Source organism: Acanthopagrus latus, chromosome 6, assembly GCF_904848185.1.
Source record: "Acanthopagrus latus isolate v.2019 chromosome 6, fAcaLat1.1, whole genome shotgun sequence".
Lineage (NCBI taxonomy): Eukaryota > Metazoa > Chordata > Actinopteri > Spariformes > Sparidae > Acanthopagrus > Acanthopagrus latus.
The window spans coordinates 15320309-15342950 of record NC_051044.1 but is presented as its reverse complement, the minus strand read 5'-3'; the positions used below and the strand labels follow the sequence as shown (position 1 = coordinate 15342950).

General features: G+C 40.1%; 1 protein-coding gene and 1 long non-coding RNA gene across 3 annotated transcripts in view; one reads left to right on the top strand and one right to left on the bottom strand.

Annotated features, from left to right (window-relative positions):
- ca16b (carbonic anhydrase XVI b) overlaps positions 1–16607 on the bottom strand; it is a 113221-nt gene extending 96614 nt beyond the window's left edge. Inside the window, exon 1 of one of the 2 annotated variants that reach the window (XM_037100567.1) lies at positions 15736–16607. In XM_037100567.1, the coding sequence (XP_036956462.1) occupies positions 15736–15820 (85 nt within the window). In that variant the 5' untranslated portion in view covers positions 15821–16607. The remainder of the gene's footprint in view (positions 1–15735) is intronic. The other variant, XM_037100566.1, reaches the window with a different exon arrangement.
- Positions 9060–22642, top strand: part of LOC119020861 — a 54606-nt gene continuing 41023 nt past the window's right edge. The window contains exons 1-2 of the long non-coding RNA XR_005075428.1: positions 9060–15701; positions 18677–18868. This is a non-coding gene — a long non-coding RNA (uncharacterized LOC119020861). The remainder of the gene's footprint in view (positions 15702–18676; positions 18869–22642) is intronic.

The following is a 22642-nucleotide window of genomic DNA, read 5'->3' as shown; positions in this document are numbered from 1 at the left end:
GAACAAGTCGTGCCTCCAGCCATAATGACTTAGGATTTTAGGCTTAGGATTTTAGAATGAGTGGGGAGAAGCTAGCTCCCCTTTGTGGTATTTCAAAATAAATCAGTACAAAACACCATTAGGACTGCATGTTATTGGGCTTTTTAGAGTCACTGATTTAAGAATATTCATGTTTATCCATTTGATGGAAATTCAGCACAATCTTGAGTGTTTTATCCTAAACTGCAATAAAATCAAAATTTCTACATTTCCCTCTATGACATAGTAAGACTATCACATAATACAGATGGGAGATAAATCTACTAATAGAGTAGAATTCAGGCACATATATCAGAAAATGTACATGGTATGTTAAAAGTCAATTGTCATAACATGGAATACTGTTGCAACCCTACTCCTCAGAAATGATGAAATTATACAGTAAATATAAATTGTGTCAATCTGCTATCGAGTGTGCTTCTAAGGTAATGCCGGTACAGTGAATTAAGTGCATTAAATACCTGGCGCGCTCACTGATTGAGTGCATCAGGGGCTCTGATGAAAACCATTAACAAGATTAAACAAATTCAGGGCGAGTGAACTCTTTACCACACCAGCTATAGCTTGTTCCCTTCACAGACTACAATAAACAATCCTGTGTCAAACGTGTCTCTACGTACAGTGGCAGGACTGTACACAACGGCTCTGACAGTGTCAGGAAAATTTACTGTGTAAAGTGAGGTTTTCAATTTTCAATATGTGGCAATTGGATCGCTTAAGTGCCAAGAGCTTATGAGGTCATTCCTCAGGACACGGTGTGCAGCCACGCATGAATTGTCTAGTTATTGATTCTGAAATAAATTTCACTGCCTCTGGTGGATACATTACACTCCTTGCACATTACTGGTGTTCATGAATAGTGATAGTAGATTACTGGTAATGTAAATGGGTGCGTCTAACTCAACAGGTAGAGCGTGACACTGATACTGCCAGGCCAGTGCTGTGATCGCAGTTAGGGGGAAAACAGCCTGAAAATGAATGTTGTCGCACCTTCAGTACGGTGATTTAGAGGAAGAAAACATCAACGAAATGGCAGCGGTAAAATACCACTATAATAAAAGCCGCAAACTCAAGAAAATACGTGGAGTCAAATATCTTTGAAAATGTGATTTTGTGGAAAACATCTGCCTGGGGTTGATGAAAAATACCTAACCTGCAGCTCACTGGCCAAATGACTCAGTGTTATCCATAAATAATACCACTGCTACCAGTAGGACTTAGTATGCATCACTCCCAAACAAGCTCTTCATGCCTGCCTGGGGCCATACAAACACTCAGCCCTCCCCCCTTCCTCTTTAAATGCTTTTTGATGTTGGACTCTAATCAATACTTGAAGGCTGAATTTAGAAACGATAAATAAAACCGTGGAGAGCCATGCACTTGATACCTCTGTAACAGCCTCTTTAGCAGCCTCACTGGTATCCATACGGTACACTCCAGTATTTCCCTAGAACTTAACAAGAACCAACATGGAAACACAATTTTTTTCACATGTGAGAGTATATCACTAAACAGATCGGCTACACTGGAATGTTTCAACATATATTTTACAGAAAAGTGCAAAAAAAAATATATATCTCATGAGTTCATTACAATGACAATAGATGAAAGACTGACATCATTTCATGGGGCTGCTACAGCATGAATTGGATATCAGCAGTGCATTTACTGCATGCTGATTCCGAGCTTCCCATGGAGAAGTCTCAAATTACAGATTGTTTGTAACCTTTACGTTGTAATTAGAGTTAAATGCATTGTAAATTGATATTTTTTTTCCCCATGGAGGACAAGCACACTTAAAGTTGTAATATTCATGATGAATTCATTACCTGCTGCCAGTTTTTTTTAATGTCATTACATTGCCCCAAAAGTTCAAGGAAATTAAATAATTTCTCTCACACCGAGATACTGTCAGTCTCCTGCCAGTCCGCTCACCCCCACCGCTGCGTTTTTGTTTTTTTGTTTTTTTCAAAACTAGAATCACATCACAGGAAACATTTGTTTCCGACTGTTCAAACTGATTAATTTTGCTCTGAACCGAATAAGATAAAACATTTTCGAAAGAAGAAGAAAAAAAAAAACCTTATTACCAATGAAAGCTAAGTTTTGGGGTCTCAGACTTATTTTCTCAAATACTGTTGAAACTCCAAGCTGTGTACTGTTCAATACTGAATATAAAGTAGCTCAGAGGGAAAGAGATGTAACACTTAAAATGATGCATAGGTACAGGGTTTCCTTGCTGCAGTCCAAGACCATGCTCCCGCTGATTAACTTTAGAGGTAATGTGATGCAAGAAATCTATTGGCATGTCACAGCAAGATGGCCGCTAATTAGCCTAAAGGGATTACAAGACCATTACAGTACCCATCATCTATGCCAACATATAACTCATGACAAATGAGGACATCTGCTCAGACCACAGCTCCTCCACACTCACTTGTTTGGCCACGCTCAGATACATACTGACTTGTGGTTGATAAACGGCAAACTCCATCAATAGACGACTGCGCAACTACACATCTAAAACTTACTGAAGCCACCTTGCTCACTGATTTTCTTTTTTTTTTTTTCATGTAGTCAAACGCGAGACAAAACAAATCCGGGGCTGATAAACACAAGATCTAATACACAGAAGAGCCGGAGCAAACAAAGCCTGAAAAACAGCATTCAATTGAGCGGTATTTGGCCGCGACTCAAGGTAATGATTCTAATCAAGCAGCAACAACACAGCTGAGTGCAACCTGTGAGTGCAATTAGCTGCAGTTTTCTTATGGCCCCTGATGCACGCTGGATAATACATCAATGTATTCGAACCACATTAAAAAAAACGGGAAAAAATGTATTGTTTAAGGTGCTTAACAAGCAAAATTGCATCGGATTCCATGCAAGTGTTGTTTTTATGGATGTCTTTGGATGGTTGATGTGTCCTTATAACAATATTTTTCATATGCAAGGTGGCATTGCAATGCACAACGTATATCTCAGTACTTTAAAAAAGCACCTCATAAATGCTTGGACAAGGTGATGAAAATCAGATGTCACAACAATTCTTACTAAATACGTTGATATCAATATTGCGTACATATTGCAGGGACATAATGACATGATGGGTAATGACAAGTGTTAAACAAGTACAACCACCTGGTATATTTAGAAAATGACATCACTTTACTGCAATGCAGTCTTTAACACAGGAAAATGCCAACATCAAGATCTAAGATGGAATATAGTCCACACTGCCTTTTCGCATCGCATTGTTGGGAAATGCCTTCAATTGCTTTAAAAGCAAACCTTGGCATTGGCCTGAAAATTAACTTTTTTTTTTTTTAACATAACAGACCTATAAGATCATTTAATTTATGTGCATGCTCAACTAACTCGACGAGTTCCGGCACGCCGATCAAATGATGGGACTGGAGGTCACTCCCAAGAGAATCAGAGCTGTTGGGTTTATTTTCTTGTAGTTCTTTTCTTATTTGTCTGGGAAGAGGGTTAACTCAGGACAGATTTGAAAAAACTTAACCTAACAAATGTAAGTTCTATCTTTTCTGCCGACACCAAACTAAGGTCTTTAACTATTCCTTGAGAAACAAAAAACACAAATGCTATGGCCATGGGTTTCTACAGTCCATGACTCTAAAGCAAGGCATTCCTTTATTTTAGAAATCCACCGCATTCAACACATATCCAGCTGCCTGTAAGATTCCAGAGCTGTCTTCTTTATGTTAGAGGAACTCACATTTAAACCTACCGCATGAAAAGAATGTAAGGAACAGTAGGTGTTTTATCAGGTTTTACAAAGTCATCCTGCCCCCTCAAATTACTTGAAATCAGAAGGATATTTTCAGCATATGCCTAGATAACATTAGCGGTAACAGGAGTATAAGGAATACAGTGCTAATAACATGGGGTAATCTCTTGACCTACATTGGTGAAATTAGACAGACAATCAAACACAAAGCCTGACACAGCCTCAGTCGTGAGTGAAGTGCCTTTTTTTTTTCATAGTGCAGTTCATGGAATCTGACCTGACTACAGGTTAACTGAGCTGACTGATCATAACAGAGTGATTGTGAGGCTATTATGACACTCTTCAAATGATAGACAAGCAGGAATAAGCCTGTAAATCCTGACCTTTAAAAATAGGACAAGAATTTCCTATACTCACAAGACCAGGGCTGCAACTAACGATTTTTCACTCTACAGTCGTCCGCAAATAATTCCTTCAATTAACGGACTCCCTTTTTAAAAATATAAGAAAATGGTGAAAAACTTACTTTAACAATTCCCCTTCAAGGTGAACTTCAAAAAAAAAATTGAAAGATACAATCTGTAAGAACTTGTTTACAATGTTCAAAAAAATAATGAAAACAAAAAACTGAATATGAAGAAATAACAGTTTTGATATTTAGTTAAACATGTCTACATATTGTGTGGCAGTGCCAGCTCCTGAACTTAGCATGCAACCCAGCTACCGCCCAGCTTTAATGATAGCGGCCAGTTCTTACATATTGCATCTTTAATTGCCTACTAATTTATCAGAAATTTCAAACATTTGCCTGTTTCAGTGTCTTCAATACAAGGATTTTCTTTCTAATTTTTCCCAGTAAATGAGGATTTCTTCTTTTTGACAGATTTAACAATTAATCGATTATTCATGGAAATAATTGGCAGATAAATCCACAATGAAAATAACGGTTGGTTGCAGCCCTTAAGACAAGGAGCAAATATCAAATCTTGACATTTCAGACGCTGCCAGCACGATATGCCTCTTAGGTTTAAAAAAAAAAAAAGAAAAAAAAGGAAAAACACACAAATGAGTTACACAACCAGTCATCTTTAAACATAATGGGAATAATGGTTCAGAGTGAAGTGGTGAATCCTGCCAATGCTCAGCTGAATGTCCTCACTGCTGCCCCCTGAATCCTCTTCATCAAAAATAAAATACTTGCATCTCTCTATTGACGTGGCAATTATAATATTCATAGGCTTGAACACAAGATGAACTGTGTTTTTCCATCTCAAAGCAACAACTTCCATTTTATCAAGATGGCACTCTGTAATGTCACTAGCACCATTAAGCCCATTCAAAGCATTTAATTCTGAACATTACAGCAACACAGATGATTGTCTTGAGAACTGTGAGGCTGCTGAGTGGCTGCAAGCTCCCATCCGCCTCACGCCGGCTGCTAAGTGTGGGGACAGATGATCTCTGGAATCCCTGAGTGATTTCTAGTTACCTGGGGATGGGTCTCCTCTGCTGTGGTAAACACTTGTGTTGTGAGGGTTAGATTAGCAGCGACAATAACACACAGCAGCTGTCACACCTTCAGCTCACACCAGACAGATAAGTAGGAATCTGTACAACAGTGGGGCTTAAAATTACCCAAATCAAATGGAAGGTTGTTGGGTTTTGTTTTTTTTTTTTTCCTTAAATTATTCGACAAATTCAACTGTTGACTGTTTTTTTCACCGTCTGATAAATACAAGAGTTGTCTGCTTAGAGGAGGGGTAAAAACAATGTCTTACTGAAATATGAAAATGTCTCGAGGAAAAGGCCGTGGTATTCAAATCCTTTGTTAATTAGGGTTCCACAACCAGGAGGTTTTGAATGTTTGTGTTGAAGAACAGAAACATTTGCATCCCCCAAAGGGGAGCGTGTCAACAGAATCGATAGGCTAGTCTCCAAACTCCTGTTCAGCCTCCAAAAAAAAAAAAAACTATCCAACTCAGCACATCTTCTCCCTTGGAATTCTACGAAAATTAACTAACACCAAATTCTCACACTAGCTGCCTCTGTCATTTTTTCAATACTGCAGCTTCCTTTCAAACATCCAGCGGCAGGCTTTCAGATACAAGACATTAAGCACCTGGAAAAGGCCTGAAATTCTTTACAGTCTTTTTAGTTAAGTTAGCAGTGACACCCCCCCCCCCCCATTTCCATTGTTGTTTCAGAGCTTCTTCTTGAAAGCTCCCTGAGAGGCAGCGGAAGTGAAACAAACAGAACATCAATCTCATTCTAAACCCAAAGGAAAGAGCCTGAGGACTGATCTCTCAGGGTGTTAACTTGGGGGGGGGGGACACATATTCGACGAGGAATTAATGAAATGGGTTTAGCACTGGAGTGGAAAAGTGGGTATCAACTCAGTGTTAAACTCACAGCCTGTCAAATTATACTTGATTACGACTAATCTTTATTTATTTAATCTTTTCATGATGAATGATCTGCTGTTAGTAAGTCTGATATTTACTATTAACTGCACAATTCTAGGCCGTCATGTTTTGTGTAGTGTATATCCTAAAATAAACAATACATAATCAAACTATGATAAGATGTGTCGAAGCAACCTGCTTATCACACTTTCCCTGATAATACACATTCCAGACAACCTTCAACAACTTACTTACTACGATGTGTATGATTTTCTCATTTGGGTCACTGGAAGCTTCTTAATTATACCCAAGTCTAACCCATTTGGAAAGACAGCAACATTTTAAGAAATCTTTTGGGTGTTCGAGTAACGGTAGCGACAGCTGTTTTCTTCCCCTTTAGTAAAAAGGACCTTTTCAGACTTCCTCCAGTCAAAACTTTTAAAAGGTAGAGGTTGATTATACAGCAGTCTAATCTGAAAAGGGAGCTAAATTGGTTCTGTAAAGCCGTCGAAAACAGCCAAACTGGAAATTATAGTGCTGACACTTTTGATTAGAATGGCAGCCAAGTCCCGGATAACTTTTTTTTTTTTAAAGACCTCTCAAATTGTACTCCTCCTAAAAACTTTCATCTGATGTGCATTCAACTCTCCTGACAGACAGACAGAAATGAACACTGACAACACTAAAGAATACTGATATTTTGAATAATAATTGACAGCATTGATGTTTTTTGGTCAGGATGGTATATGAAGAGATTACAGCTATGTATTTCAAAGCACAGAAACTGTCTTCTGTTGTTGGTAAAGTTGCTACAGTTCCTGTATTTATTCACACCAATTTACATTTTAATGAGAGCATCAGACTGATGTAAGATAAAGTTCTGTTAACAGTAATGACAGTCATGTACTGCATGCTTGAGCTGTATGTATACTGATTACCTGTTACTGACTTATGTTGCACAGAGAAACATGTAAAAATAAAATACAGGAAAAAAATTGGGATTTTATTTTACATCTACTAAGGTGAGAGGATGTACGATAATCCAACACACTGTTATGAGACTTGATATCTTTTGAATTTTATAAATACTTTCCTATGCATTCCAGTTATTGTGGCAAGTAAAGACAAATCAACCATCAGCGCTAAGGACCATTTGGCAGTATGTCTCAGGTAAACTGATGTTCTTTATGTGTAATTTGCAGCCCTATACTGTGTATTATATAAGCATTTAATAAGTTGCTTAAATAACTAAGAGTTATTATAGTAGACCATCTAAAACGTTGTTTACTAAATGCCATCTATTATCTTATACAAAGGAGGTAGGCCACAGTTGGGCACCAACGTCTCAAGCACACCTACAACTTGCAGAACAATGTCCCCATAAATCAAGCTAATTGATAGCCCTGTAATTTTGATTGGCTGTCAGTGTTTCTGCCATTCAATTCGCTCCCAACAATATTGTTTGCCTCTTTCTTTGGCATTATAGTCGTGCAGTAGGACTCAGTAGGCTCACTAATAGCAGCTTGGTGTACTTTTCATTAACTGTAAAATGCCCCCTGTCAGTACAAATCTTTGCATAAGATCATCTCATGTGGGGATATATTTAGGTCAAATATTGATATCACCCTTAAAAAAAAATCAAATGTCTGTCAGATAACACGACGGAGCTATATCAAAAACCAGAGTGAATTATGCCAAGATAAATCTATTTCACAATTTTGAATAATCAATACCTTTGAAAGCAGCCCACTGACAAGGAACAATGCTGTTAAAGCTCCCAGTTGCATAACAGTATACCCTTGGGTGCTGTTTTTTTTTTTTTTTTGGGTAAATGTGTGCAAAAACAACCAGTCAGTGCCAAAGATGTGAGGACTGTCAGGTTTGCCTGGCATCGTTTCAGTTTCATTTAAGCATTCTGTAGCTGTTCCATTGAAACAAAACAGTTGTCTGTTCTGACAGTGAAAACTACTATTCAGTGTACACCACTGTAGAGTTGATGGGCTGGGTAATGACTCAATTTTTTAAAGACTGTGGTGACTGCATTCTGAACTAAAAGTGACCTAAATGCATAGTAACAGAAGAACAATATCACTTACACATGCTGGAGCTCAGGCATTTTCTACACCTCCTCAAAATATCAAGAATATAATTTATGCAAATGTTAAAATTCAATTCATCACATGCAACCGGACTCTTTTTCAACAAGCTTATTTTGCATTCTGCGCAGCACCTTGAGCTTGATAAAACATGCACAGCCTATAATCCTATATCTTCAGTGATTGTCGCCATAATTCACGACAGGGTAAATGAGCCTCGTGGATGGGATAGCCTAGTTTCGAATTTGTTTTTCCTTGCCTCGGAAAAAAGACAATCTTGTATGTAGCCCACCGAAAAAACAATGAGCACAAGGCAAACACATGCTCTGTTGACCCACAATAACACAATGCAGGAAGAAGGAGCCTGAAGGTTCCATTGTCTCCACCCTCCGCAGGGCTGTGTTGACTGACAGTTCAGCTGTAAGTACAGCTGACACAGTATCAACAATGCAATGAGATTGTTTAAGGGGAAAGAGGACATAGCCACTGAAGGACATAGGACATTTATTGATATGGCCAAGTCCTTGAGTGCAGCAGTATATGTCCTTCAGTGACAGTGCCTTATTGCTTGGACATTAATCACTATTGTCATGAAGCACAGGAAATAAGTGCACTCTCTTCCCCAACAGCATTTTTCCTCCCTTGTTTCAAATAGCCTGGTCCAATCCAGTTTGTGTGCATGCATGTGTGTGTGCATGTATGTGCGTGGGCGTGCATGCGTGTGTGCATGTGTGTGTGTGTGTGTGTGTGTGTTGCGTGCGTTGTGTGCGTGATTTGGGTTGGATGTTGCTAGGACAGATGAAATGATTTGGAGTGAAGTGGCTGTGTGTCATTCTAAATGATTAAAATGCTACTGTGACCAGCTTGGAGTATCTTGGCTCAAAGACCGTGTGAACTCAACCATACACACCGAGTAATGAAGTGATGACTGATTGCCTTGATTAACATAAGTTAGACAAATAAACAGTTTAATCACAATTAATGTCAAATTACTATAATTATCTTATGAAATAAAGCACCGTTCTCATAATGTTGAGCTCATAACTGAAGCGTTACACTTGGATATTAATGCTCTCATCTCCCAACCGGACGTCCTCACCCGTAATGTCCACGGGGTGATTTTTTCGGTTCAGTTGCGGCTTCTGGAAACTGGTAGCTCCCAACGTTCACCAGATGTGTGAATGGAACATCTAAATGACTTTTAAAATCCGTTTGACGATATCTTATCTGTTATTGAGTACATTTTTATGCACAGAGCTGCAACAATTAATCAATCAGTAGTTAGTATTACATTAAACAGCAACGATCTGATTTCAGCTTCTTAAACATGATTCTTGGGTTGTGGACAAAACAAGACCATGAGCATGTCATTGTGGGTTTTGGGAAATATTGACTGAGATTATTCACCATTTCATAAACCAAACACATGCTCAATTGTGAAAATAATTTACAGATTAATCAAAATGAAAAGTTGCAGCCCAACACACAGCAAAACTAGTTTGTCTTTATTACAACTCCCATAGCTGCAAAACAAAACCTGACAGGATTTTCTTTATGCTACTATACACAATTCAGGATATGAAGACAAAGAAATAAATAAGACAGCCTGCTGTGGTCCAGGAAATAAGGGAAGTATGTTACCACATCAATCATGGATGAGCTGCTACCATGTATGAGGTGACTGTGGAACAAAACATGCCAGTGACGCACCACCTCTGAATGCCATTTAAATAATGACTGAGACGTGACAGGGCTGTGGCACAACTGCAAATCAATACAGCCACATTCAGTGGACATGAGGAGTCAACCTTGTCATTTATCTGTTCGGCTGATGATTACAGATGTAAAAAAATAAAAAATAAAGGCAATACAATTGGTATTGATTCTCTCATAATTTAATACAGCTGAAGAGCAGGAAGAAATGGGATGCAGGCGTAAGTTGGGAGATTATATTCATACTGTTTGAGTATATCTAGTATATATTTTTTGCCCTGCCTCTCCTGTCCCAACATGCCATGTCTTCTTATGCCTGGTTATAGTACTGATCGGAGACACTGTAAATCCCCTCTATACTGTATACCACATCTTAATACTTGCTGCCAGTTGGTCTCTGGAGGCTATATTTGATCTCATTCTGTTGTCCAGCCATGTTCACTGGGTGGCTGAGCCTGAGGTCGCTGTCCAGACTGACTCCACTCAGCTAATAGGGCCACTTAGCTCCACAGCTAACTGATCTATTTGCTAACACCAGCTTGTCGCTCCAGCTAAAAAGATAGCTACAGCAAAGAGTAGAGTGAGCAGCAATTGGTGGTTATGCTTTCCCATATAGTTTTGGAGCTGCCTTGGAGTTCTGTTCATTTCTTAAACACTTTAAGACATATGAATAAAATATTTTTAAAAACAGTATCTGATCATTTGATTTTCATAATGTGGTTTGCTATCAACAGTACTGACCTATATTGTTATTCAGAAGAAGAGGAGATGGTATTACTACTCCAAAGACAAAGAAACAATATACTAAAAACATTTTTTTTATATGTAAAGTTGTCTAGTTTGATCATAGCAGAAATCCAAACCGAGTTTGATTCTTATCCTCTGGCAGACTCTTCTCTTTCATAACTTTGAATTCTTACGCAGCAGCTGCCAAAACAGTGCACTTCATCATTTCCAGCATTATTTCATATTATGAAAATACATACTATCCCTTAAATCGATTTCTGGGGGCTGATGATGGTTCTTTAGTGTCAGAGCACACAGCTATTTACATCTAGTGCAGAAAACCTGAACAAGTATGCCTTTGTTAAAAAGCTCAACACATGACCACGCATTTTTGCATGAATGGCTTCAGGGCCAAAAATCAGACATAAAATGCATTTTGAAAAAGTGACTAGATGCATTGTGAATTCAGAAAGTAATTCAAGGTTGCAAATGTTTGCTTACATTTGTCTTGGTTGCACCAAAAAAATTATACAGTTTCTCAAAACAGCATTTCCCATCAGTAAAGACATCCAGTCATAGTAAACCATGAAAAAAAAATAATCCACACGCTACTACAAGAAATCATTCCTTGAGTGTTTGGGAGAGTTTGTCAATTTTTTTTTTCCTGCACACTGTCTTAAAATAAAAATCTGTTTCTATTCATATTTAGGGTTCTGTATCTGTCCCGCATTTAACATAATTATCTAATTTTTTTACTTTTCATCAAGACAATTACCTTAATTTAGTATCTAAGGAAACTGTGAAAGAATAAACAAGGAATCTTATTTCACAGGCTATTTTCAGAGATTATATATACAGTGGATCAGTGTGTGAAAAACCCATGCTGGGGCACTTTCCCAAACAGCAACAGTGGTCGCAGCTTAACCACCATAATGCATTATGAGCAACACACTAAGTAACAACTGTTCTCATAAACCAGCCTACGGTCTCGAGTCGGCACCAACGCAGCTCAAACAGTTTTATCAATAACAAAATTGCATTGTTGTTTTTAAGTTTATCCAGTCTAATTAGATGAACAGATTAGCCGGTCATTAGATTTGAAAGCATAAGCAAAAGGATGAGCATCACCAGCAAAAAGGATGAACAGCGAATTATCTGCACGAGTGAAAAGTGATTACAGTTGCAATGTTTCCCCTTCGGACCATTTAGTGGGTGGCACAGGCAGCTGGTGGAGAGACAACAGATAACAGTGTGCCGAGCCCAACCATGATCGAGACCGAGCATATGCTACTGATGCTATTTTTAAAACCTGGGGAAAGTTAGTTTTGAGATGTTCTGTCAGTACTGTGTGCATGTTCAACCAATTATCCCAAGAAGGTAGAGGAGGCCCTTGATGATAATGATGCTGTTGCCAACATCAGTGATGTCCAGACAGATGGCATCCTGCTGGCACAGCAGTACATCAGGACCTCATTAATAACATTAATGACATGTTTGCACACTCATATTCTAGTTGCAGTGGACAGTGATGGTGTTATTTGAAAAGGACAACACACAAAAGTGAAAATAGCCATTAGGTTTGTCAGAAAGTAATTGTTTTCCCAAGTTTCCCAAATCATTGACGTCCTATTGCCAATGCTACCAATTATTCCCCAGCTGTATCATGACATTTTTACGCCTTTATTCTTTTCTAGAGCTCTATTCACACAACGTGCAATTTCTTCCTCATTACTTAAGTGATGCAATCAGGAGGATTTCTATTATTAATGACAAGATATGCTTCAAACGGTGCCTTTCAGAGTTGTAGTTCCAACTGCACAAGTTTAAAGCAAACATTTGTCTAAACTACAGCTCTCAACACAACTCCTGAACATCTTCTTACAGAATTCTTTATCTCCATATATTGTAGGGAGTGCTTTTCAAAACATGAAATCATCATGAAAATCAGGCCAATTTTATCGACAGCTATGCCTTTTTATCTTGTATGAATAGACTGCAGATGGAAGAATGATCCTCCTCCATTTGAAATCCTTTATATACACACATTAATTGAAGCACCATTTAAGTTGTACCGTCTATGATGCGGACTATAACGGTAGATTAATACAGCTACTTGACAGTGTACAAGCAGTTAAATTGGATTTGTCCTTCACCACTTTCTTGCTGGTCCACCAGTCAGAGTGTATTGCCTTTCCGCTGCATGTCAGGGGTCTGGTGAGACATGCCATGTGAGAAAACTCTGCTGCGTTAGGGACTTGGAAGGCTACTAGTCAATAAAGCTGCAAAACTAAGGATGTGGAGCATGGAAGTGGGGGATTTTTGGGGCAGAAGGGGGGTGACTCAGAGAGGAACCATTCTCCTGTGTTACATCAGGGCTGCTTCACTATGGGGGATGACTGGTGCCACAGAGTGAAAACATAAAACGTACTTTGGATGCACACAGACTATAAATGTTACACTACAATCTAACATAACATAATTAAACTTATAACTGATTATGTGACATTGGTGTAACTACTGTTTATCAATCTTTAATTATTATCTGCCAATATTAATTAATCACTGATTTATTTTTCGGACAAGAAATACAAATTATCAAGTTAGACATGCCAAAAATTAAGTCTAGAAATCTGCGTTCGGCACACAACATTTGATAACCAAATGTAAGCACAAACACTATGTTTATAGTAAAGATTTCTGATGTATATTTACATGGTGAAGATTCAACAGAATTGCACACGAAAAACTGGTCCACATCGAAGAATACATCCTGGAATGGATGCACGATCCTGAAAGACTGAAAAAGCTGGCCGTTTTTAAACACTATATGAGAACAACTGGACTATCCAGTAACAAAAGGCACTTAATTATTCTGAGTTATTGTTAAAAATTAACCTGTCCTCCATTAACCTTTATCCTCTTAACTAATTGCCATCAGACCTTCTTTAGGCTATTGTACATACAGTATCATGCTTTTTATTTATCTCTTCTTTACTCTATGTAACAGTGTGCCAGAGTGTATTCCCCCATTGGTTTTTCGTACCAACCTAAAACCTTTCTCAACCTGTCATACTGGTGATACTTAACCTTGACCCAACCTTAACCCCGACCCCATCTTGTTACACTACCCAAATCTGGAGACCTTGACACAAAAACAGTGCGGCACCATATTTTGTAACCTGATAGAAATGTATTCTTATACAGATTGCAAACATAACATTTGTGTCCATGAGCCATATGTCTTTTTCTTTAACACAGACAAATTTTACCAGCTTATGACTCCAACACTATATGACACATTCAGGTCATTTCTAGGGTTGAGGGGAAGGTTCACCCCAAGGTCAAAATTTTTTCCTCCTGCCTTCCCCCTTTAACGCTTTGTTTTTTGTTTTGTTTTTGAGCCTTGTATCTCTGCACTGATCCCTCACCAATGACACATTCATAGCATCAATCATGTACTTCTGACAAAGACACATGAATTGGAGGCTGGATATTTTACAGCTAAAAAATAAACTTTTGTATCCAAAATGACATTAGTGTACTGAAAGAATAAAACGTTGCTGGAAACATATATGGCAATTCCGACCGATACCTATTAATGTGTGATAGGCCAATATCGAGTGAAAATATTGGGCTCAAAAATATCTAGGATCATATGATCTTACCTAAATAGAACAAACAAGTCACAAGGTCGTTACTGAGATACACCATTGTTCAGTAACAGGAGTAGTCCGATTATCGGGGCCAATATTCTGCATTTTCCATTAGTGGTAGCTGTGATTTATCTGTCATACTTCCAGTTAAATAAACAAATTCAAATATGTGCTACCTTGGTACACAATCTACCACCCAGAACTATATGGTAACATGTCACAATTGACAGCCTGTCAACACTGAATGATCTGAACCTGTAAGGTAAGTACCTGACAATTTTACTTAAGAACAGTTTAGACATTCTGACAAAAAGATTTCCATCTAAACTGCAAAGGCATATCGGTTTTCAGTGCCCTTCATTTCCAATAAATCGGTATCAGCCCTCGAAAAAAAAGCCAAAATCGATTGACCCCTGTTCAGTCCGTCTTGCGCTTGACGAATGCTTACATGTTAATACCCAAATCAACCCATCAATCTCCTTTAATCCTCAAAAAAGAAAGAAAGAAAGAAAGAAAACAAACAAAACAAAAAAAACTAGTGGAGTCAGAATCCCCATGGGTCGCAAACTTCCAGGGTGATTTTTTTTAGGGGGGGGGTTCTACACCGGGGGTGGCACTGAACGCCTCTCATACAGGCACAACCATCCACGGACCAACAGCGCTAACTATCGCCCTCATTCTCGTCTCTACATACACGCATGACAGCAAGCAAACACAGACTATACCTCCACACGAACCTGGACTACACACCTATAAACTGGAATAAAAAATAAGAAAGAAAAAAAAAACTTCTGAGCACAAGAACAGAAAACTACGTGTCTAACGAACAACCCTGGTGATTCAGGAGGCAAAGTGAATACTAAGTCGACCAACGGTTCAGAACGTACACGAATGTGTGGTGCCTTCATTTCCTGAGATTGATGGATTTTGAGACAATAAATGAGTGTGTGTGTGAGAGAGAGTGTGTTACACGTCGTCGGGGTCAAACAAGAGTTACAGGGCTGAATAAATGTCCAGCTTGACGTTAAAAAGCAGGGAGGTGGGGAGAGAGGGAGGGGGGCAGTTTGCGCCATAGTCCCGCTGCCTAATCAATAACACGCACACACAAATCAGGGAGGCTAAACGTCTGAGCGGTAACGCAACCCGGCTCGGCCCTGTTACCGTTAGAAGAACCCGGGCTGAACGTCGCTTCTGTTTAATTAAAATAAACAAAACCTCCTGTTTCGACAGCAGAAAGTCTCTATTCCCCCCCGGTTATAAAATACTAATTCAACACTGTGGACACTCTGGAGGAGTTCAGGGGGGCTAACACACACCAACGGTAAGCTAACCCCGTGTTGCGTTGAAGTACTCACCGGGGTGACAGTCTTTGTGTTTGGGCAAGGTTAAAAACATTAAGGATAAAATCCACCAGCAACTCGGTCCCCGTATTCTCCGCATGTTAGACCACTCATCGAGAGTTACACGAGAAAACAAAGGCAACGGGTGACAAAGTTTTTCAGTCTTGTGTTGTTGTTTTTTTCTTCTCCTTCCTTCTTCTTCTTTCTTGTTTTTCCTCCTCTTTAGAAAATCGCACACAACACGACCGAAGAAGCTGTTAGAGAGCAAAGTTGGCACGGCGGCCACGAAGGCAGGGGAGCATCAAAGTACGGCTGGTGGTGGTGGTCGGTGCAGGCGACACAGTCACTGCCGTTTAAAAAGACTCATTTCCTCGCCTCCGGTACGAGCAGAGCTGATGGTGGTGGTGGTGGTGTTGGTGGGGTGCTTTCTGCTCTTTCAGCTCCGAGGAATAAAACGCTGCGCACGCCACAGCTGTGAGAAAACAGTTGGAAATCTGTGTGACTCCGCCGTGCCTGTAGCGGGGCTTCCAGACAGCGACATTCCCGAAGTGTGGAAGAAGAAGAAGACGGAGGAGGAGGAGGAGGAAGGGGGGGGGGTCAATCGGCGATCGATCGCTGTCTTCAACTTACAAGGAAAAGTGGTCGAATATCATTGATTACACGTGGTGGTTATTAAGTGATTATCCGCGGCGTCGGCGTGACGGAGGGGCAGCGCGCAACGTAGCGGGAGAGAGAGAGAAAGTGGCGCTGGGAAGAAAGGGGAAAAAATGTCCCATTCTTCCATCCAGGAAGTAGAAAAACTAGCGGTCAGGCGTGCATGGAGATCTGGCTTGCTGGTCCCATCCTACCGGACAGGCTGCGTGCGTGTGAGAGGGAGCCAGCGCGGGGCGGGAGCAAGCGGATGGGGGGGAGGAGGGAGGAGGAGGAGGGGGGGAGGGGAGGGGAGGAGAGGGGAGGCGGTTCTTGGGATTTGCTGAATGCAAAATGACTCGGAACGGACCCACAGGCTTCGCTGTCTGTCCACCCGTGCTACCAGTGAGGAAGACTCCAGAAAAAAAAAAAAAATCAGTGGCTCATGTCACATCGTCGCGTCACGACGTCCGGACTTGGATTCTGCTGCCTCGTGTTTTGTTTTTTGTTTTTTGTTTTTTTTGTTTTTTTTTTTTCAAATGTTGCATCAAACGTGTTGCATCAAATGATGAAAAACGCCGTTAGAATCGCATCTGAGCTGAGTCCACAGTGGGATTGAAGCCTTGTTCAGAAAGATGAGAAAAACAGTCTCCCTTGCTGAAATCCACTGATTCCACAGCCCCATCCTGTCATCTCACTTGTTTTGTTGCTTCCTCCCAGGCCCCATTATTAAAATGACCCTCCCGTGGCCACACAGTGAAGTCCCTTTGCCTCCTGCTGGCAGAACTGTGAATGGAATACTTTAGCAGTAATCATCACCAGGAATATCATCATGTTATGAGTGTGTACTGATCGGAGAATTATGCATCCACCGGTGACACTCCCCTAGGTAAATGTGTAGTCAGTGGTGTTTCTCGCCGAACTATCCAGCTGGACATTTAATTTGAGGAATCTGATTAAATTTCTCATTTAATTACCCAGTTCTCTGCAGGGCCATTGAAGATAGTCACAAGGGCCCTTTGCTTTTAATGTGGGCCATCTGCTTCCTCTCCAAAATGCCTACCTTTTCAAAGCCCCCACAGCCTCGTGGGCATCCTCGCACGGTCCTCCAGGCTGCACTACCTCCGTACGCACTGCAAAACACCGCCGTGGCTGACAATGCTCCAGACCTGACTGTATTCTGACTGATCAAGTGCAATTAACCCGAACAGAAGTTACTGAACTCTTTCCAGCTTTGTTTTCTGTCTTGGCCCCCTTTTACATGAATTATGCACACTAACCCAAATATATGTCCTGCAATAGACATGGCCCAATCACCCTTATGTGCACCAAACCAATCAAACATCACAGTATGTAAGTCATGTTAGTGATGAAGAATCCAGTTGATGTTGACAGAATGATCTTGACTTAAGCTTTACTTACTATTTATTCAGTTAGTGCGTGGACTATCATATGAACCAGACACATGTCATTCAACATTAAATCCATTTAGATGATCAATTCATAAAGTCCCCCCTCAGTCAAAAACATCTTTTTCTTCTTGTTCATACAGTCGAATATCTGATCGTCACTGTACAGATTGATGTATGTGCAATGATTGACACCAGAAGGCTGTTTTTCACATGTATCACTGAAAGTGTAAATTTTCTGTGCTCAGTGCCGGAAAGTCTGATTTCAAATCTGGTCCAATTTACAACTAATACACGTGTGATTTAGACACTCTAATCCACATCCAGTTTAAAGGACCAGTTCACCTCAAAATGGAAATTAAGTCATTATCTAGCCTACTCACTCCCATGCTGATAGAAAAATAGGCAAAGTATCTTGGTTCATGAAACATTTCTGAGCTATACAGCAGAAAACATCGTTAACATTCTCCTCAACAACTGAAGTAGATGGGGACTTGTTTTAAAACACAAATCAAAAACGACTCATAAAAAACATGAAATGGCTCTATACAGCTCATCCGGCGTAAATTCCAAGTCTCTGGGAGCCCATGGATCCCAAATGGATTTGTAAAGATGATATTTACACCCTTATTCACACTGAAATCTTCAAGCTCAATGTGAAAGCACACACCCTGTCTGGACTGAGTGCTCAAGCTAGAATACTTGTACATTCGGTGCTGTTTTTTCTTCCGTGCAATTTTAGGCTGCGATCCTCTGGTGAAAAGTGATCACTCGACAACCTGACTGCACAGAGTAGATTTAACATAGAAGTTGAGATCTAGACGAAGAGACACTAGCTCAGACAAAGTCTTTCTAGGTCACTCATATGAGCCGTGATAAAGAACCAACATCTAATCTCACGCTTCTCTCTGTTGAAGCTTCCAGGAAAAGAAAACACTTGAACCATCCGTCTACACATCAGCGCAACTGAGAGGACTTATGATTAGGTAGCAGATCAAAGATGGAAAATGTCACGTTCGATCCAACAGAGGCACTTGTTGCTGTCACGTCAGCAGAGCTCACTCTGTTTGAGTTGGACGCCGGCTTCTGGTTAACTGGTGAACTCAGAGGTATGCAGAGACAGCAAGTTCTCGTTGATCTTGTCCAGCGGTGCATGTACTTGTGTTTAAGCTCATGTGCCCACATTATACGGTGTCCACACGGGTGCTTTTATTTGCTTCATCAGCGATGTTTAAGATTTTTGCTTAAAAAGCATGTAAATAACATATTTTCCAATCAGTTATAGTTAGCAGGGTTTCTGGACACTTGGATTACATGGGACGAGCCATTTTATGTTCTTATTAGGTGTCTTTTTAATCTTTTTATTTTGAAAGTCCCCACCCTCTTTAGTTGCTTTTTGCAGAATTCTGCAGAACTGTTTTGCTGTGAAGCTCCAGAAAGTTTGACATGTGGGATGAGTAGATGAAGGCCTGAATTTAGCTTTCTGAGTGAACTGTTCCTTTAAGTCATTTCTCAAGAGGAACTGCGTTCCCCAGTTTCTCAGTCATGAAGACTTTGCTGCTTTTTTTCCGCAATAAACCGAAAATCTTCGGTTTTTGAATTGTTGCTTTGACAAAAACAAGCTCCTTAAAGACCTCACCTTTGGGCTCTGGATGAACATTTTTCCAATTTTCTGGCATTTTAAAGACCAAACAATCGCTTGATTAATTAAGAAGAAATAAGCAACAGATTAATAAACCATGAATGTAACATCAGCATGCCCCTAGAGTGTCCTCTTTTAACAAATTACTTTGCACAGTAGAGCGCGTATTAAGTCTGAAAAATAACACACAAACAGTAATCTGTAAACTTGAGTAATGGATGGTCTCTAATTAAAAGGCCATGGCAACATTTGCGGCCGCGGTTCAAGCAATAAGCCACAGGGCTCCTCAAACTCAAGGCTGTCGTGTACTTTGTGTGTTGCATGAAACATTGCCTCCCAGTTGTTTTGAGATCAACCATGACATGACACAGGCTTAAAGCTTTAATAGAAACAGGGTATAAGCACTCCACAATGTTTTTGTTTTTTTTCCAGTAACACTCAAAAAACTATAAAACAAAGCAGAGGGCTGACATGTTCCTCATGATAAATCATAACTTGAGAATATTAAAAACAAGATGCAAATGAGGGCGCTCTACATCCGATGAGTGTCGTAGATTAATTTTGTGGTTGCATCTCATTCCCTGTTGAATCTCAATTTTCCCCTGAACAGTAACACTTATTAGCCTCCCTGCATGCAGTGCAGCACGCCTCCTCCAAAACATGTGAAATAAAGGGAACAGCATAATTAATTACACAGCAATAAGTTGCATTCACGCAGCCCTGACAAATTCACCCAGGTGATACTGAATTAATTTGGTCAGAGTCATGCCTTTTTTTATGCAGAGCGACGTAAAAAGCAATCACCGGCAACATGGTGTAAATTGAGTCATGACCATTATTTTTCTTCGGTCCTAGAGAAACATCGTGCAGAGCTTCTTGCCAAGAAGACTGCGAGGAAGCCCGAAAGTGCCCCTCCGTTCCCCACAGTACTTCTTTTGCACTTTCTAGTACTTTCATGAGGCGTTAGTAAAGCTTTGACATCTGACATTCTGATCTTCCTCAGCCTTTGGGGAGTAGAGACCCTAAAGGCATCTTAATACTTTCTCTGACAGTTAAAATGTTAAAATGTGTGTGTGTGGGGGTGGTGGGGGGAGCAAAGGAAAACTGAGATATGCATGATTCATCCGAGCCCAGCCATGACACCAGCATGTCCCATGGGCGTCTCCCTCCTCTTTGCCCTTAAGTGGTTTGAGAATCACACTTGTATTATTTTTTCAAACACATTTCACATGTTGACAGTTGGTACATTATGTACGACCATGTGCATCAATAATGTAATGCAATTCAGGCTATGACCATATATAATTTATTTGATTCTCAATCTCCTACATTATTCAATCAAAAGCTATTTTTACCATTATTACTCTCCCCAAATAGTTTTATCTTTTGTTGCCCCATCCTCTGCTCCCCCACATCAACGTGTCATGTTCCTGGACTGAATCCACTCTGCGTTAATGCTTCAGGACGGTGTCATGAGTTTTCTGTCAGCAGGGACAGGGGGGAAACTTCAGAAAGGGTAACACTCTAGAAGCTGCATGGATGGCTTCAATTATGAGCCTCTAGCAAAATGAAGTACCGGTTCTTGTGGAACTTGTGGAGAGCTTTTGGAAAAGAAAAAAAAAAAAAAAGCTCTCTAAAATACCTAAATGTCAAATAAGTGGGTGTGATTGTAGCCGTCTCAGAGGCTGTTTCATTGAGATGTGTACTGCGGAGGATTCAGTCATGAATTCATTTGGGTTCATAGAGTCGTCACTAAAATGTAATACTGAGGTATTAAAAAGTTTGATAAGAAGAGTGTCTGAAAGGTTCTTAAAATGTTTGTTTAAAAGGATCTATTGCCTTTTATTTAAGCTTTTGTTTTAGCGCAGAACAGAGCAGGGTTCAGTTAGGGGCATTGTGGGAAATGTTGTGATGCAGTGTGGCTTCTAAAATGTGGTCCAGGAGGAACACCGGGTTCTTGTCTTTTATTTGTTTCATAATCATGTACAATGTTGTTCCGCTGCCCTTAACATTGCGGGTACATTTTCAGCCGTTTTATTTTATTTCACCTCATTTCCATGTGCTGACGTGTTGCTAATTAATGGACACTTTAATAGTGAGCGACAGATTTGAGATTTTCCTGTCTTCTGTTTTGTTGTAGTTTTCAGTGTGTGCACTGAACAAACAGGGTGGTAGAGAGCAAAATAACTCTTGAAAAGACATGTGGGCAGTTTTTCATTGGACCGGTGTAGCTACAGTGATCTTCCTGTCTGGTGTATTTCTGTCTTGATTAATGATGAACATTTGCCACCTTAATTCATATGAATAATGTAGGTTATGTTACATTTGCATGAGAACTACATTTGGAGCTAGAGACGATCTTGCGTTTGGATCCCAGCGGCCGCGACGCCAAATCGGTTTGCATGGCGCGGTGAAAACAGATGACATGAGAGAAGTGAATACGGTGAAACAGGTGAACTGTGACAGATTTATTCAACAAGCCTTGCCACCCCTGCAATTTATAATCCAAGTACTGATAGATGTTTTTCGCTGAAATATTTCCTTGTTTGACATGAGGAACTGATGACATTAAACATGCAACATTTCACCTGCTTCACCAGACTCGCTCCTCTCTGATCACCTGTTCCATTGCACTGCTCACGTTGATTTAGAGTCGCGGCGGGTGTGACCCCAAGGCAAGATGGTCTCTAGTTTTACTTGATGTCTTAAAATGGATGGGAATAATTGAAAATGGGCGACAGTGATCCAAAACTTTCAAACGTATGTGGGCCATCCCAACCACATAACTCCGGTGCCATTGCTCAGTTCGCACTTATTTTTGACCTCGGCCACTTTTTGTTTTGTTTTGTTTTTTAATTTTGCCTTTTTTTTTGTCCCATCGAGATCACAGATTTCTGTTACAAGAAAAAGAACGAAAGCATTTACCCGCGGACAACCTGGTCCCGTAGCTTTAAAACTGTTCAACGGTACAATATTTAGAACTTTAAGAACTATAACTCCCATGCAGTCGGTGCTGAAAACGTTAAAGCTAACAACAAATCACAAAAGAGAACAAAGACTAAATCACAGTCTTCGTTCTCTTGGAATTTTGAGGATGAATATGGGGGTGTAAAGCACGGTGGGGACAACCCCCTCCTTCCGGCACCCTTGCTCTCACCATGCCCATCTTCCATCTCGACCTTCATTTTGATCTCAACTACACACCTGTAAAGTTCCGTGACTGCATCTTTTGTACGGTTCT